This window comes from Rutidosis leptorrhynchoides, chromosome 1, assembly GCF_046630445.1.
Source record: "Rutidosis leptorrhynchoides isolate AG116_Rl617_1_P2 chromosome 1, CSIRO_AGI_Rlap_v1, whole genome shotgun sequence".
Taxonomy (NCBI): Eukaryota; Viridiplantae; Streptophyta; class Magnoliopsida; order Asterales; family Asteraceae; genus Rutidosis; species Rutidosis leptorrhynchoides.
Window position 1 is genome coordinate 146,768,202 of NC_092333.1, and position 19,518 is coordinate 146,787,719.

Below are 19,518 nucleotides of genomic sequence, written 5' to 3' on the forward strand. Positions count from 1 at the left end.
GATAACCCAACGAATGTTCCACCATTTAAACAATTCTGCCCAAACGTGAAAAGCCCAATTGCAATGTAATAAGAGATGATTGATTGATTCAACTTCCTTCAAACACCACACGCCTAAAGTCGATTGGTTAGAAGGCAAGATGTGTCTACGTGATAAAACATCTTTCACAAGAAGACTTTTTTGGATTGCGAGCCAATGAAATAACATGATTTTGGAAGGAACCTTATTTCCCCAAATAACTTTAGGCCATAAGGGATTAGAAAAATTACCGGAGTGGAGAATGACCCGAATTGCATCGGCTACCGAATACAAATTATTTGGAGCAGCAGACCATGTAACAACATCAGATTCAGTATCAGAAAGTAATCGATTGTCGAGAGATGACAACAATTCATCATACCTCATCGAATCATATTGAGACAGGGGGTGTCGAAGATGAAGATCCCATCCACTCTGAGCCACGTTCAAATTTAAGGGAAAACGGCAGTTTTGCACAGAAGCATTCGGCAGAAAGGTTAAAAGGAATAAAGAGGGGAACTCATCCTTAAGAATACCGACATCGGACCACGAATCATGCCAAAATAAAATATTGGCCCCGTTATCAATCTTCCACTTCCATATATTCGAACCCATAATACAATATAAAGAAGAATCACTTTGTAAATTGATTAAATCTCTCCAAATAGGAGACAATTGGGAAGTTGCTAACGAAGATACATTGTTCATAAGTTTCCCTGAAAAAGAAGGCCCAAAAAAAGTGACCACAATTGACTTCCAAATACTTTGTTTGTTGGAATTCATCTTTGCCCACCACTTAGCGAGCATAGCTAGATTTTTTATCCGAAGAGGTGTAATGCCTAAACCGCCCATATCTTTTGGAAGATAAACCGATTCCCACTAGACGAGACTCATTTTCTTTTTGAGGCAATCCCCTCCCCAAAGGAAATTTCTTCGAAAACTTTCAAGTTGTTTAATGATAGCAATTGGAGCTTTATAAATGGACATATAATGAAGCGGTAGGTTGGAAATAACCGCGTTAACCATGACTAGCCGGCCTCTAAAAGATAAACATCTACCTTTCCAAACCGCGAGCTTCTTTTTGAATTTCAAAACAATAAGCTCCCACATGGCGATTTTGTTATTGGAAAGACCAATCGGTATGCCTAAATACTCCAAAGGAAAGGTTCCAACATTACATTGAAAAATAGCCGAAAAGGAAGTCATATCTGCTCTTGAAACGTGGATACCATATAAGGTGGTTTTTATAGCACTCATTTGTAGCCCGGAGAGTTCAAAAAAGACTTGCATAATGTGCTTTTTACGCGTGAGTTCTTGTAGGGATGGATGAGCGAAAATAATTGTGTCGTCCGCAAATTGAGAGTGATTGATACTTTGATTAGGACTAAATTTGCACCCTACCAAGGTACCGTTGGCTAATTCTCTTGAAAGCATTTTACTTAACACCTCCGCGACAATGATAAATAAGAAAGAAGACAACGGATCACCTTATCGTAACCCACGTTTCATAACACCTTCTCGGGATGGGGAGCCATTCAAGAGAACCGAAAAATGAATGTTAGAAATACATGTTCGGATCCAGGAAATGAACTTATAACCAAAGCCCATTTTTTGCAAGACCAAAAGTAAGAAATCGTGAGAAACACAATCATAGGCTTTCGAGAAGTCAATTTTCAAAAGGAGGATAGGCTTCGTTTTCTTTTAGCCTTATGAACCACTTCGTTAACAACCATGACACCATCCATGAGTAATCTCGAAGGAACAAAACCATTTTGTTTTTATGAGAGGAATTGCGGTTTTAGCCTATTAGCGATAGTTTTGGCAATAATTTTGTAAGGCGCGTTTATTACACTAATAGGACGCAAATGCTCAATATTTTTTGCAACATTATTCTTTGGAATCAACACAATAAACGAGGAATTGAAACCTTTTGGAAAGGCCGGGTTATCGCGGAATTGTTCGAATAATTCCATGATATCATCTTCAAGAAAGGACCAAGATTTTTTTAAAAATTGCAACGAAAAACCATCCGGACCCGGTGTCTTATTTCCGTCGAATCCTTTGATAACAGACAGAAGCTCAGAACACGAAAATTGAGCTTCAAGATCAACATTGATGTGGGCTGGTACTTGGGCCAGATTTAAAGAAGCCCAATTACATTCAGTATAATCAGTGCCATTAGCAGGAGGTGAGAAGAGATGTACAAAATATTGAAGAGAAAATTCTATCACAATTTGAGGGTCGTCGACCCAAGAGTTGTTGATAGAATCTAGAGTTTTTATCACCGCACTTTAGCCAATAGAAACGTGAATGAAGCCTTTGTTTGGATTCAATTCGAATTGAGAGGCATTTTTTTAGTTTTTTAAAAGCTACAATATTAGCTATTTCATTATCAGATAGGTCACGCACCTTGTAAATCTCTTTGATTCTTTTGATTTCGGATTCATAAACCTTAATGTCAACTAAATCTTGGTCACGATTTAAGGCATTCCAAACTTTAATTTCAAGTTTTAAGATCCTCAGCTTTTTACAGATAACAAAAGCAGTGCACCCGTATATCGACAAGGTTGACCATTTATTCTCTCATAATTGAAAGAAACCAGGTTTAGCATACCAACTATAATTGAATCTGAAGGGTTTCGAGCCCCAAAAAATGAGCTTTTCCCCCCAGATTATAGGTTTGTGATCAGACAAATCAGGGTTGGCAGATTGAAGAATTTCTTAGGCCACAATTGGGCCCATTTGATGTTGATCATCAACATGTCAATACGTGAAAATTTCCCCCGAGGATCTTCCCAAGTAAACTCATCATTCGATAAAGGTTGATCAAATAAGTTGGCCTTAGAGATGAAGCTGTTAAACGAAGCAATTCCGCCATGACCAATAACCTCTCTTAGCCTTTCACCAGGGGCACATACAGAGTTAAAATCTCCCATGAAACACAAGGGTCCCGACCAATTCCCGGAAATAATAACCAATTGGTCCCAAACAACCTTCTTACGTCGTTCTTAATGTGGTTCATAGACGTTGATAAGTAACACGACTTGGTTAGAAGGCAAATACCTTAAAACAGTGGCGATCCAGTAGCGAGTTTTCCACACTTTGAGTAATGTGAAGAAATCGATTCTCTACATTGAAACAAGACCTCCCAATCTACCATTGGCTTCCTCTTGAATAAAATCGAAAACAAAGTGTTTTCAAATCTCATTAAGAGTCGGCTGAAAGACCTTCTTCACCATGGTTTCTTGTAAAGCGACGAATTGAACTTGGAATAGATTGACCATGGTACCCACCATCCAGCCTCGTGACTTGTTACCGAGACCACGGGTATTCCATGAGGCAATCCTCATGGGTTTGAGTCGTTGATAGGCTGCTTTTCATCGCCAGCCATTTTTTCCATTAAGACTCCAAAATTAATCATCTCTTCTTTAAAGGTTAATTTTTTAGCACCAAATTGTTGGTCATTGGCTTTAGACTTCTTGAGGTTAGACTCGTCACCAACAACGTGACTGATCTCGTTGGTGGTGTCAAAAATATCGGATAAATTGGGGACCTCTTCTCACCAATTGGTAGATTTATCTTTGGATGATTTCTTGAGAACACCTTTCTTATTTTGATCAAAAGGAATTTTAGGATCTTCTATGGGAATACATCTAGATTTGATCTCCTGGCATGACTTTTTGCAGGAAGAGCCATAGCATTGATTGGTTGGAATGGTTTTAGTTGTACTAGGAGATTGATTGTTGATAGATTATACAACAGAAGGTTGTTTAGAAGAAGAAGGGACGTGAAAATTGGTATGACCAATAGGTTTTTGAGACTTTTGACCAATGGGCTTGTGAGAATGTTGACCAAAGGGAATGCTTTTAGAAAGGATAAAATAGTCATTAACATCTAAAATAAAGGGTGTGTCATCAAGATTGGAAGCTGTAACGACCCTGGATTTTCCAACGTTTATTTATTAATAATTGTTATTATTAATACGTGTGATAAAACGAATGTATGTTATTACATTTACATGTTGCCATGATTGCCCGAACTTGACTTTAATTGCCCGAAACGTCTTTGTGACACCCGAAACTTTCAAGAATAATATTTTTAGATATTATTTGCATTCATGATTAAGTCTATTAATCATTTTAATTAACTAAGACTATTAGTTAGTTACTTGGGCTTTAATTGGTTTAACTTGTGAATTATTGAACTTTGGCTTTGATTAGTGTAATGGACTTATGACTTTAGACTTATAAGCCCACCCTACCTTTTAAATGGACTTAGTTAGCCCACTCTTTCATGTGTAAGTACCAAGTTAAATGGAAACTAGTTAGTTAACTTGACTTGGAATCTAGTTGGCATTAATCCCCATGTAAACCATCCTTTTATCCACCTTTTAACATCTTTACAATCTAGTAACCATTAAACAAACTCCCCTTCCCTTTTTGCTGCAGAAAACCGTGAGCCTAGAGGCTCCATATGGGGAGTTTGGTTTTCATTTTTCATCACTTCATTCATTTGCATTCCTCTCTCAAAAACACACACACATACTTGCTTCATTTCTCTCTCAATTCTTTCTACATTCTTGTAAGTAACTTGAAGCATTTCTTCCTTTCTTTTTCTTGGTAAAACCGTGGCCCAACACCCCATTATCATCATCATTCTTTGTTGTTCGTTGTTACTTGGATCATGTTGTTGTTTGTTACTTAATTACTAGTTGTTGTTATTGTTCTTTATTAGTTTCAAGAATCAACTCTTTAGTTTGATTCTTCATAATATCTTGTATTTATCAAGAACACAAGAACATAAACTCACTAGTTTATGATTCTACTTTTATTGTTTCAAAAGTTTGTAAGTTCATAGTTGTTAAATTCATACTTGTAGTTCTTGAAGTAAACTTAAAGTTTACTTTACTTAAAGATCAAACTTTGGTTGAATCTTTAAAAGTATGAACAATCATGAACCTTTTACATATTTACTTAGTTTATCTCTTCATATCATGCACTTTAATTTCATGTAATTAGTTTAAATGGTCAAGTACTACAAGTTAGTCTTGATCTCATTAATCTTGAACTAAAAGTTAACTTGAAAGTTCAAGAACATATAAATAAGTTTTCTTTTAATATAACTTTGTATACTTATGCTTGATCTAGACTTTTGAGTCTTGGATCTTCAAGATCTAACTAAGAACTATGTTCTACATCTTAAGATCTTGATTAGTTAGTTTACTTTCAAGTTTGTAACTTGTTATTAGCTTTAAAGTTCATGTATGTGTTAGATCTAAGACATTGATGTAACTTTGGTTCATCAAACTTCTTGCAACACTTAAGTGAGTTGTGCTTCATGTCTTAGACTTGCACTTGAGTTATGATGGTCAAAACTTGGTAAAGATGATGTAAACACATCAAAGAGTTATACACTTGAAGCTATATGCATCAAGGATGAGAACCATGATGAACATCAAGCACCAAGACCACCGGAACTCACTTTTAACTTCCTGTTTTCTGTTTACAGCCCTCTGTCCTACTGTTTCTGTAACGGACCAGTAGACCTAGGCTACTGAGAACCTTGTTTTTCAAATAGATTGTTTCGAGTAGATAACTTTTCATATAGGACTCGTCTTAATCCGAGTTACGGTTTAGGATTTATGGCCCTCCGATCGTCACTATGTCCTTCTAACGTTGTGCAGAAATTTCTGACCTACTCGCACTTAGACCGTCGCCACGGTTAAACGAAGACGAGTTTGCTTCTGTAAATTTTACCACAACTAAAGGACTCATAGACGGAACCATGGCCACTGGTCTCACCTTAATTCAGTAAGGGTAGAGGCCGTGGTGACTGACTGAAGTCAGCCTTTGTTGTAAACTACTTTCATAAACGAAACTTACTTTACACCTTTTGTTTGATGATGAATGATGATGACCTTTAAGACCTTATTTACATACTTTTAAACCTATTCGGATGATTTACTAACTTAGTACTATTTAACTTAGGTTGAGGACCTTCGGACCGATTACTTGCACACCTTTCCGAACCAACTTTACGACTACATTATCATTGTGAGTTATAGCATTCCCTTTTTACTTTAACTTATTTTGGGAACTGAGAATACATGTGGATTTTATGTTTTACATACTAGGAACGAGTACTTAAACTTATATATGTGTGGGTTATACAACGGCATAAACATTCCCTTTAGCTCGGTAACGTTTAATCATTGGTTTTTGAACCGTGAACGCGAATCTTAGATATGGATCCATAGGGTTTGACATCCCCACTCGGGCTAGTAGCGCTAGCATTTAACGAGTGTTTAATACTTCGTAGACATACGCACTTGCAAAGTGTACTTTCAGGGGGTATAAACGTTAAGTTAGTTACCAAGTGCCCACGGTTAACATATACTTTATCTTACTGTTTTGAAACGCTCTTTGTAGCACTGAAATCTCGTAGCCTACCTTACTTACTGTTATACTTAAACTATAGCTCACCAACCTTTGTGTTGACATTTTTAAGCATGTTTTTCTCAGGTGCTTGAGGTTAGCTTCCGCTGTGTACTAGTCGTGCTGTAGACACCCGCTGCTTAGAGTTGTTATCGCATGAACTACTTTATTTTGCATTCAAACATTAGTACCTTTGATCTATGACTTGTAACGACCATTGTGGTCACATACACTTATTATTTGCTTCTACTTAGTGAAGCATGCTTTTGGATTGTAAAACATTCGATGTTGGTTTAGACATCACTTTATTTATGAATGCAAACTCTTTTTGAAAACGCATATAGTACTTAACCTTGTAACGATCCTGTTGTTGATGATTCGTACACGATGGTTTTGTACGGGGCATCACATTTGGTATCAGAGCATTGGTTGTAGGGAATTAGGTTGCATTAGTGAGTCTAAGACCGACCCGAGTAGGATTCACTAATAGGACTAATCTACAACTTGCTAGTTTATGTGTTTCCGCTGAACTTACTGCATGCTGCTGCTTACTGTTACTGCTATATGCCGTATGCTACTACATGATTTCACTACTGCATGCTATTACTTGCTTTTGATTGCATGCTACCTTCGTACGATTTGCTGTTATTGCCATGCTACTTATTGTTACACGTGATTTAAACTGTTGGCCTAATACGTGCTTGCTTTATGACTTACTGACATGGAAAATTTATTTTTCCTTGTTCAGATGTCGGATATTCCACCTGCTAGCTTTTTGGGCAGTTTAGACTCTTCAGCTACTCCACCTACCACCGTTGCTGATCCACAGATCCCGATACGCACGAGTGACCCCGGTGCATCATCTTCCGGGACTAGCAGCCAGCCGCCTGCACCAGTGGCTACTATCGATGGACACGTGGATCCTGCGGAGATTCCAGCTCCGTCTGCTCCCGGATCCTCGGAGTCACAGCCCCGCATCGGTGGTGTTGTGATCCCCGCAGAGTTCGGGGAAGGGCCATTCTGCAACCATATGCGCATGCCGTGCCGATGCACTCCAGATGAACGTTTAGTGCCGATTCCGCCAGGCAGACACAGAGAGATGTTGGCAGCCTTCAAACTGCCAGTTCAGCCACCCTTGCCACCACCGCATGATTCGAATGACTCATCATCCACCGATTCTTCATCAGATGATTCTTCATCAGACTCCAGTGACGACGAGGACCCTGCTGATATACCCATTCAGGCACCCTCCACCCCGCCGAAGAAGCGGTACCATCCTGATGGCACCGTCATTCTGGGGGTGAATGGAGGTCGTGCTTTCACTGACGCTTTTGGTCGGCGTCGGAGGGTTACTGCCCGTAAGCGGCTTGTGCCGTACCCTACCGACCCACTCATACGTAAGGCACCTCGTTACGTGCTGACTATTTCTGGAGCCGGGACATCTGCACCCCGTTTCGTGCTGTCTGCACCACCCGCTCCACCCGCACCATCCTCTCCACCGGCCCCACCTGCACCACCAGTACCACCTGCCCCACCATCTCCCACTGTCGAGGAATTGACTAGGGAGGTGGGAATCCTCCGAGCTCGGGTTACTGAGCTCGAGGAGCAGTTGGCTCAGGTTTTAGACATCCTTCACCCACCTTCACCGTAGGACTTTTGTATTTAGATTTCGTTATGTAATCTAGTTGTAGTTTATTGTATTACTCATGTATTGTACGGACTTATTCGGATGTATGAAACTTATTGCTATTAATGGAACTTTGCGTTATTTAATTCTTGCACGATGTTCTATTTACTTTACTGTATGATGATTCTGTGTTATTCATACCTAGATGCGTTATTTAATAACATGTGATGTTTTGATTCCATGTTGGTTACTATATACTGTATTATTATATATTAAATACTGGATTTTGACTTGAGTCAAAATTTTTGTTTAGAACATCATGGCTAACGGTCGATCCACACCTATTGCTGCTCAAATTGAAGAAATGATTCAAGAACGTGTATCCACAGCCCTAGAAGAAAGAAACCTCCAAGCTCCACCGCCACCACCACCAGTTATCCCACCCATTCGAAATGGGTGTACTTACAAGGAATTCCAGAGCTGCAAACCACATAACTTCAGTGGAACCGAGGGACCGGTTGGTCTCACCAGATGGTTCGAGAAACTTGAATTAGTATTCCGAGTTAGCAACTGTTCGGAGGACAACAAGACCAAGTTTTCTTCGTGCACGCTATCTGACGGCGCGCTAACGTGGTGGAACACGTTAGCTCAAGCGAAAGGCATTGATGAGGCGTATGCTACGCCATGGGAGGAATTCAAAGCGGCAATGATTGATGAGTATTGTCCGAGAACCGAAATACAAAAGATGGAGATGAAATTCATGCAGCTAAAGGCCGTTGGAAACAACCTTGATGGTTACAACATGAGATTTTTGGAACTAGCTCTTATGTGTCCGACAATGGTCACCCCGGAATTCAAGCGTATGGAGAGATACTTCTGGGGACTCCCTAAGTCTATCAAAGAAAACGTCACATCATCCAAACCATCGAATGTTCTTGAAGCAATGCGCATGGCGCATACCCTCATGAATCAGATTCTTATTGATGAGCCGGAGAAGGCTAAGTTTGAGGCTGGTAGTAGCGAAAAGCGAAAGTGGGATAACAACAACAACAACAACAACAACAACAATAGCAGCAACCACCACAACAACAGGGGGAGAACCTATGACCAGACCCCCGCCAAGAGGCACAACAATGATGGAAACCCCAACCCCAACAACAACACCAACTCCAACCCGAACTACAAGGGAACCCTACCTCAATGCAAGAGGTGTTACAAACACCACACTGGGTATTGCAATGTTGTATGCAAGAAGTGCCAACGGTCTAGGTGAAATGTCCCATTCTTATTGATTAGAAACGTTCCATATTAATTGATTTCGTTGCGAGGTTTTGACCTCTATATGAGACATTTTTCAAAGACTGCATTCATTTTAAAATAAACCATAACCTTTATTTCATCAATAAAGGTTTAAAAAGCTTTACGTAAATTATCAAATAATGATAATCTAAAATATCCTGTTTACACACGACTATTACATAATGGTTTACAATACAAATATGTTACAACGAAATAAGTTTCTTGAATGCAGTTTTTACACAATATCATACAAGCAGGGACTCCAAATCTTGTCCTTATTTAAGTATGCGACAGCGGAAGCTCTTAATAATCACCTGAGAATAAACATGCTTAAAACGTTAACAAAAATGTTGATGAGTTATAGGTTTAACCTATATATATCAAATCGTACCAATAGACCACAAGATTTCATATTTCAATATCCATCCCATACATAGAGATAAAATTCATTCATATGGTGAACACCTGGTAACCGACATTAACAAGATGCATATATAAGAATATCCCCATCATTCCGGGACACCCTTCGGATATGATATAAATTTCAAAGTACTAAAGCATCCGGTACTTTGGATGAGGTTTGTTAGGCCCAATAGATCTATCTTTAGGATTCGCGTCAATTAGGGTGTCTGTTCCCTAATTCTTAGATTACCAGACTTAATAAAAAGGGGCATATTCGATTTCGATAATTCAACCATAGAATGTAGTTTCACGTACTTGTGTCTATTTTGTAAATCATTTATAAAACCTGCATGTATTCTCATCCCAAAAATATTAGATTTTAAAAGTGGGACTATAACTCACTTTCACAGATTTTTACTTCGTCGGGAAGTAAGACTTGGCCACTGGTTGATTCACGAACCTATAACAATATATACATATATATCAAAGTATGTTCAAAATATATTTACAACACTTTTAATATATTTTGATGTTTTAAGTTTATTAAGTCAGCTGTCCTCGTTAGTAACCTACAACTAGTTGTCCACAGTTAGATGTATAGAAATAAATCGATAAATATTATCTTGAATCAATCCACGACCCAGTGTATACGTATCTCAGTATTGATCACAACTCAAACTATATATATTTTGGAATCAACCTCAACCCTGTATAGCTAACTCCAACATTCACATATATAGTGTCTATGGTTGTTCCGAAATATATATAGATGTGTCGACATGATAGGTCGAAACATTGTATACGTGTCTATGGTATCTCAAGATTACATAATATACAATACAAGTTGATTAAGTTATGGTTGGAATAGATTTGTTACCAATTTTCACGTAGCTAAAATGAGAAAAATTATCCAATCTTGTTTTACCCATAACTTCTTCATTTTAAATCCGTTTTGAGTGAATCAAATTGCTATGGTTTCATATTGAACTCTATTTTATGAATCTAAACAGAAAAAGTATAGGTTTATAGTCGGAAAAATAAGTTACAAGTCATTTTTGTAAAGGTAGTCATTTCAGTCGAAAGAACGACGTCTAGATGACCATTTTAGAAAACATACTTCCACTTTGAGTTTAACCATAATTTTTGGATATAGTTTCATGTTCATAATAAAAATTATTTTCTAAGAATAACAACTTTTAAATCAAAGTTTATCATAGTTTTTAATTAACTAACCCAAAACAGCCCGCGGTGTTACTACGACGGCGTAAATCCGGTTTTACGGTGTTTTTCGTGTTTCCAGGTTTTAAATCATTAAGTTAGCATATCATATAGATATAAAACATGTGTTTAGTTGATTTTAAAAGTCAAGTTAGAAGGATTAACTTTGTTTGCAAACAAGTTTAGAATTAACTAAACTATGTTCTAGTGATTACAAGTTTAAACCTTCGAATAAGATAGCTTTATATGTATGAATCAAATGATGTTATGAACATCATTACTACCTTAAGTTCCTTGGATAAACCTACTGGAAAAGGGAAAAATGGATCTAGCTTCAACGGATCCTTGGATGGCTCGAAGTTCTTGAAGCAGAATCATGACACGAAAACAAGTTCAAGTAAGATCATCACTTGAAATAAGATTGTTATAGTTATAGAAATTGAACCAAAGTTTGAATATGATTATTACATTGTATTAGAATGATAACCTACTGTAAGAAACAAAGATTTCTTGAGGTTAGATGATCACCTTACAAGATTGGAAGTAAGCTAGCAAACTTGAAAGTATTCTTGATTTTATGTAACTAGAACTTGTAGAATTCATGAAGAACACTTAGAACTTGAAGAAAGAACTTGAGAGAGATCAATTAGATGAAGAAAATTGAAGAATGAAAGTGTTTGTAGGTCTTTTTGGTCGTTGGTGTATGGATTAGATATAAAGGATATGTAATTTTGTTTTCATGTAAATAAGTCATGAATGATTACTCATATTTTTGTAATTTTATGAGATATTTCATGCTAGTTGCCAAATGATGGTTCCCACATGTGTTAGGTGACTCACATGGGATGCTAAGAGCTGATCATTGGAGTGTATATACCAATAGTACATACATCTAAAAGCTGTGTATTGTACGAGTACGGATACGGGTGCATACGAGTAGAATTGTTGATGAAACTAAACGAGGATGTAATTGTAAGCATTTTTGTTAAGTAGAAGTATTTTGATAAGTGTATTGAAGTCTTTCAAAAGTGTATAAATACATATTAAAACACTACATGTATATACATTTTAACTGAGTCGTTAAGTCATCGTTAGTCGTTACATGTAAGTGTTGTTTTGAAACCTTTAGGTTAACGATCTTGTTAAATGTTGTTAACCCAATATTTATAATATCAAATGAGATTTTAAATTATTATATTATCATGATATTATCATGTATGAATATCTCTTAATATGATATATATACATAAAATGTCTTTACAACGATAATCGTTACATATATGGCTCGTTTAAAAATCATTAAGTTAGTAGTCTTGTTTTTACCTATGTACTTCATTGTTAATATACTTAATGATATGTTTACTTATCATAGTATCATGTTAACTATATATATCCATATATATGTCATCATATAGTTTTTACAAGTTTTAACGTTCGTGAATCATCGGTCAACTTGGGTGGTCAATTGTCTATATGAAACATATTTCAATTAATCAAGTCTTAACAAGTTTGATTGCTTAACATGTTGGAAACATTTAATCATGTAAATATCAATCTCAATAAATATATATAAACATGGAAAATTTCGGGTCACTACACTGGGCATGTTGGAAAAGACTGCAAGGTCACCACAATGAATGGGAAGCCGAACACCAACGGGCCGAAGAAGTGTTACGAATGCGGGCAGACGGGCTATTTCAGAAATGCGTGCCCAAATAAGCGAAAAGATGGCGGACCATCCCGCGCTAGAGCTTTCAATGTTAATGCAAGGGACGCACGCGAAAACCCCGACTTGGTGACAGGTATATTCAAAATCAACAATCTTTTAGCTTCTGTCTTGTTTGATACTGGTACGGATAGAAGTTATGTATGCAGACATTTTTGCGATAAGATTAATTGGTCATTAGCCCCATTAAAAGAGAGTATGCTTGTCGAGGTCGCCAATGGAAAACTTGAAAAAGTTAACCATATTAGTCGAGGAGCTATTATCAACATAGCTGGTGCAGATTTCGAAATTGATTTGATACCAATCAAACTGGGAAGTTTTGACGTGATCGTCGGTATGGATTGGTTGAGCAAGATAAAGGCCGATATTATATGTGGAGATAAAGCACTTCGCATACCACAAGGAAGTGGCAAACCACTAGTTATCTATAGAGGGAGATGTACCTCGAAGTTGAACCTCATTAGTTGCGTGAAAGCGTAAAAGATTATGAAGAAGGGACGTTTTGCTGTCCTAGCACATGTGAAAGCGGTAGAAACGGAGGTAAAGAGCGTGAACGACGTTTAAATTGTGAACGAATTTTCCGATGTCTTCCCAGAGGAATTGCCTGGATTACCGCCGCAGAGAGCAGTAGAGTTTCAGATTGATTTAGTGCCAGGAGCTGCACCTGTAGCTCGCGCACCTTATAGACTCGCACCTTCCGAGATGTAAGAATTACAGAGTCAACTACAAGAGCTGTTAGACCGTAGATTTATCCAACCAAGTTTCTCGCCTTGGGGCGCACCTGTTCTGTTTGTGAAAAAGAAGGATGGATCCATCCGTATGTGTATCGACTACCGTGAACTCAACAAATTGACTATCAAGAATCGGTATCCTCTTCCACGAATTGACGATCTTTTTTATCAACTACAAGGATCGAGCGTTTACTCAAAGATCGATTTGCGATCCGGATATCACCAGCTGAGGGTGAAGGAAAGTGATGTAATGAAAACTGCATTCAGGACCCGTTATGGTCATTATGAATTTCTCGTGATACCATTCGGTTTGACAAATGCACCAGCCGTGTTCATGGATCTCATGAATCGTGTCTGCAAGCCTTACTTGGACAAGTTTGTTATCGTCTTCATAGATGATATCCTCATCTACTCTAAGAGCGAAGAAGAACATGAGCAACACCTCCGACTAGTGCTTGAGCTCTTAAGACAAGAACAACTTTATGCCAAATTCTCCAAGTGTGAATTTTGGTTGAAGGAAGTTCAGTTTCTGGGTCATGTTGTGAGCGACTAGGGTATCAAAGTTGATCCCGCCAAGATTGAAGCCATCAGCAAGTGGGAGACCCCCACTACTCCAACGCATATTCGCCAATTCCTAGGTCTCGTCGGTTATTACCGAAGGTTTATCGAAGGATTCTCTCTGATTGCGCGTCCTTTGACCGCGCTGACTCACAAGGGCAAGAAGTTCATTTGGGAACCCGCACACGAATCAGCATTCAAAACTTTGAAGAAGAAGTTAACCTCCGCACCTAACCTATAGCTTCCCGAAGGCAGTGATGATTTCGTTGTTTATTGTGATGCATCGAAGAGTGGTTTTGGTTGTGTACTGATGCAACGATCAAAGGTTATTGCCTATGCCTCCCGCCAACTGAAGATTCACGAGCGGAACTACACTACGCATGATCTTGAACTTGGAGCCGTTGTCTTTGCACTCAAATTGTGGAGACACTATTTGTATGGAACTAAGAGCACTATCTTCACCGATCACAAGAGTCTCCAGCACATCTTTGATCAGAAGCAACTGAATATGAGACAGCGTCGATGGATCGAGACACTCAACGACTATGATTGTGAACTTCGTTATCATCCTGGCAAGGCCAATGTTGGAGCTGACGCTTTGAGCCGAAAGGAGAGGACGGCACCTCTTCGTGTTAGGGCTCTGAACATCACCATCCATTCGAACCTCAACAGTCAGATCAGAGTAGCCCAAGATGAGGCTCTCAAGGAGGAGAACATATCTCACGAACATTTGAACATACTTGTCTCTCGATTCGAGGTTAGGGAGTCTGGACTCCGATGTTATGCCGGAAGAATTTGGGTACCTTGTTATGGAGATCTACGGAACCTTATACTTGATGAAGCCCACAAATCGAGATATTCGATTCATCCTGGAGCGGGCAAGATGTACCACGACCTTAAGAAACAGTATTGGTGGCCGAATCTTAAGAAAGACGTTGCAACTTATGTTGGTAATTGTTTGACTTGCTCGAAGGTTAAATCCGAGCATCAGAGACCTTCTGGTTTACTTCAACAGCCGGAGATCCCACAATGGAAGTGGGAAAGGATCACAATGGATTTTATCACCAAGCTGCCAAAGACGGTGGGCGGATGCGATACCATTTGGGTTATTGTTGACCGCCTCACCAAATCTGCACACTTCCTAGTGATGAAGGAAACTGATACAATGGAAAGACTTGCTCAATTATACATTAAGGAGGTTGTATCACGACACGGTGTACCTTTATCGATCATCTCCGATCACGATCCCCGTTTTGCCTCTAGATTTTGGCGTTCTTTGCAAGAAGCCATGGGAACTAGTCTTGACATGAGTACTGCTTATCATCCACAGACTAACGGACAAAGTGAACGAACGATTCAGACCATGGAGGACATGTTGCGTGCATGTGTCATCGATTTTGGAAAGGCCTGGGAAAGACATTTGCCATTAGCCGAATTTTCGTACAACAACACTTATCACTCAAGCATTAATGCTGCACCTTTTGAAGCATTGTATGGCCGTAAGTGCCGATCTCCTATTTGTTGGGCCGAAGTAGGCGAAAAGCAAATCACTGGACCCGAGGTAGTCCACGAAACGACAGAGAAGATTGCTCAGATCCAAGCTAGATTTAAGACTGCCCGTGATCGCCAAAAGAGTTATGCCGATCTTAAACGTAAAGACTTTGAATTCAACGTTAGTGATCGTGTAATGTTGAAGGTTGCACCTTGGAAAGGTGTGATCCGTTTTGGAAAACGTGGAAAGTTGAACCCACGATACATTGGTCCTTTTGAAATCTTGGAACGTGTTGGACCCGTTGCTTACCGTTTAGATCTACCAGCACAATTGAGCTCAGTTCATCCTACCTTCCACGTGTCAAACTTGAAGAAGTGTCTTGCGGCACCGGAACTTATCATACCACTGGAAGAACTTACGATTGACGACAAACTTCACTTTGTGGAAGAACCTGTTGAAATTATGGATCGTGAGATCAAAACTTTGAAACGCAACAAGATTCTGATCGTCCGAGTACGATGGAATACCAAACGAGGACCTGAGTTTACTTGGAAGCGAGAGGATCAAATGATGCGGAAGTATCCTCACCTTTTCCCGACTCCTCCATCTACCTCAGCTTAAATTTCGGGACGAAATTTTCTTTAACAGGTGGGTAATGTAACGACCCAGGATTTTCCAACGATTATTTATTAATAATTGTTATTATTAATACGTGTGATAAAACGAATGTATGTTATTACATTTACATGTTGCCATGATTGCCCGAACTTGACTTTAATTGTCCGAAACGTCTTTGTGACACCCGGAACTTTCACGAATAATATTTTTAGATATTATTTGCATTCATGATTAAGTCTATTAATCATTTTAATTAACTAAGACTATTATTTAGTTACTTGGGCTTTAATTGGTTTAACTTGTGAATTATTGAACTTGGGCTTTGATTAGTTTAATGGACTTATGACTTTAGACTTATAAGCCCACCCTACCTTTTAAATGGACTTAGTTAGCCCACTCTTTCATGTGTAAGTACCAAGTTAAATGAAAACTAGTTACTTAACTTGACTTGGAATCTAGTTGGCACTTAATCCCCATGTAAACCATCCTTTTAACCACCTTTTAACATCTTTACAATCTAGTAACCATTAAACAAACTCCCCCTCCCTTTTTACTGCAGAAAACCGTGAGCCTAGAGGCTCCATATGGGGAGTTTGGTTTTCATTTTTCATCACTTCATTCATTTGCATTCCTCTCTCAAAAACACAGACACATACTTGCTTCATTTCTCTCTCAATTCTTTCTACATTCTTGTAAGTAACTTGAAGCAATTCTTCCTTTCTTTTTCTTGGTAAAACCGTGGCCCAACACCCCATTATCATCATCATTCTTTGTTGTTTGTTGTTACTTGGATCATGTTGTTGTTTGTTACTTAATTACTAGTTGTTGTTATTGTTCTTTATTAGTTTCAAGAATCAACTCTTTAGTTTGATTCTTCATAATATCTTGTATTTATCAAGAACACAAGAACATAAACTCACTAGTTTATGATTCTACTTTTATTGTTTCAAAAGTTTGTAAGTTCATAGTTGTTAAATTCATACTTGTAGTTCTTGAAGTAAACTTAAAGTTTACTTTACTTAAAGATCAAACTTTGGTTGAATCTTTAAAAGTATAAACAATCATGAACCTTTTACATATTTACTTAGTTTATCTCTTCATATCATGCACTTTAATTTCATGTAATTAGTTTAAATGGTCAAGTACTACAAGTTAGTCTTGATCTCATTAATCTTGAACTAAAAGTTAACTTGAAAGTTCAAGAACATATAAATAAGTTTTCTTTAAATATAACTTTGTATACTTATGCTTGATCTAGACTTTTGAGTCTTGGATCTTCAAGATCTAACTAAGAACTATGTTCTACATCTTAAGATCTTGATTAGTTAGTTTACTTTCAAGTTTGTAACTTGTTATTAGCTTTAAAGTTCATGTATGTGTTAGATCTAAGACTTTGATGTAACTTTGGTTCATCAAACTTCTTGCAACACTTAAGTGAGTTGTGCTTCATGTCTTAGACTTGCACTTGAGTTATGATGGTCAAAACTTGGTAAATATGATGTAAACACATCAAAGAGTTGTACACTTGAAGCTATATGCATCAAGGATGAGAACCATGATGAACATCAAGCACCAAGACCACCGGAACTCACTTTTAACTTCCTGTTTTCTGTTTACAGCCCTCTGTCCTACTGTTTCTGTAATGGACCAGTAGACCTGGGCTACTGAGACCTTGATTTTCAAATAGATCGTTTCGAGTAAATAACTTTTCATATAGGACTCGTCTTAATCCGAGTTACGGTTTAGGATTTATGGCCCTCCGATCGTCACTATGTCCTTCTAACGTTGTGCAGAAATTTCTGACCTACTCGCACTTAGACCGTCACCACGGTTAAACGAAGACGAGTTTGCTTCTGTAAATTTTACCACAACTAAAGGACTCATAGACGGAGCCATGTCCACTGGTCTCACCTTAATTCAGTAAGGGTAGAGGCCGTGGTGACTGACTGAAGTCATCCTTTGTTGTAAACTACTTTCATAAACGAAACTTACTTTACACCTTTTGTTTGATGATGAATGATGATGACCCTTAAGACCTTATTTATATACTTTTAAACCTATTCGGACGATTTACTGACTTAGTACTATTTAACTTAGGTTGAGGACCTTCGGACCGATTACTTGCACACCTTTCCGAACCAACTTTACGACTACATTATCATTGTGAGTTATAGCATTCCCTTTTTACTTTAACTTATTTTGGGAACTGAGAATACATGCGGATTTTATGTTTTACATACTAGGCACGAGTACTTAAACTTATATATGTGTGGGTTATACAACGGCATAAACATTCCCTTTAGCTCGATAACGTTTAATCATTGGTTTTTGAACCGTGAACGCGAATCTTAGATATGGATCCATAGGGTTTGACATCCCCACTCGGGCTAGTAGCGCTAGCATTTAACGAGTGTTTAATACTTCATAGACATACGCACTTGCCAAGTGTACTTTCAGGGGGTATAAACGTTAAGTTAGTTACCAAGTGCCCACGGTTAACATATACTTTATCTTACTGTTTTGAAATGCTCTTTGTAGCACTGAAATCTCGTGGCCTACCTTACTTACTGTTATACTTAAACTATAGCTCACCAACCTTTGTGTTGACGTTTTTTAGCATGTTTTTCTCAGGTGCTTGAGGTTAGCTTCCGCTGTGTACTAGTCGTGCTGTAGACACCCGCTGCTTAGAGTTGTTATCGCATGAACTACTTTATTTTGCATTCAAACATTAGTACTTTTGATCTATGACTTGTAACGACCATTGTGGTCACATACACTTATTATTTGCTTCTACTTAGTGAAGCATGCTTTTGGATTGTAAAACATTCAATGTTGGTTTAGACATCACTTTATTTATGAATGTAAACTCTTTTTGAAAACGCATATAGTACTTAACCTTGTAACGATCCTGTTGTTGATGATTCGTACACGATGGTTTTGTACGGGGCATCATAGAAGCAGCAAGAGAAACATCCCTTTCGACTGAATCTGACACATGATATACTTCTTCCATCCCTTTTGTTGTAAATAAAGTCCTTTTAATATCCTCAGCAGACTGTTTGAATAAATCCCCTTTTTCCCTTTGATTTTTTACTGCTTCAGTTACCTTTTCAGTAAATGTTTCCATTGAAAAGTGAACACCTTTGTTAGGACTAGCTACCTTTATAGGAATGTTTCACTTTTGAGGAGTTTTGAATTTTGAAAGATCATCTATAACGTACACTTCACCCTCCTCTGTCTGATTTTCCGTCACTGGTTGTTTGGATTTCAGCACATCAGAATTAATTTTTTGGTCTTTGAATTGTTGGTCAATAAATTTTTGATATGAAAGTAGCAGAGCTTCGTTGAATTCATCAACTATTTCATCGCTAACAGTTTCCAATAAATCCTCTTCA

The 19,518-nt window shown here is 38.1% G+C and overlaps 1 protein-coding gene across 1 annotated transcript; it reads right to left on the minus strand.

Moving 5' to 3' along the window:
• Positions 1-897: 897 nt before the first annotated feature.
• LOC139889965 (uncharacterized) lies at positions 898-1,452 on the minus strand. The gene has a single exon (XM_071872876.1). It carries the CDS (start codon positions 1,450-1,452, stop codon positions 898-900), a length of 555 nt encoding a protein of 184 aa, XP_071728977.1.
• Between the last annotated feature and the right edge of the window lie 18,066 nt (positions 1,453-19,518).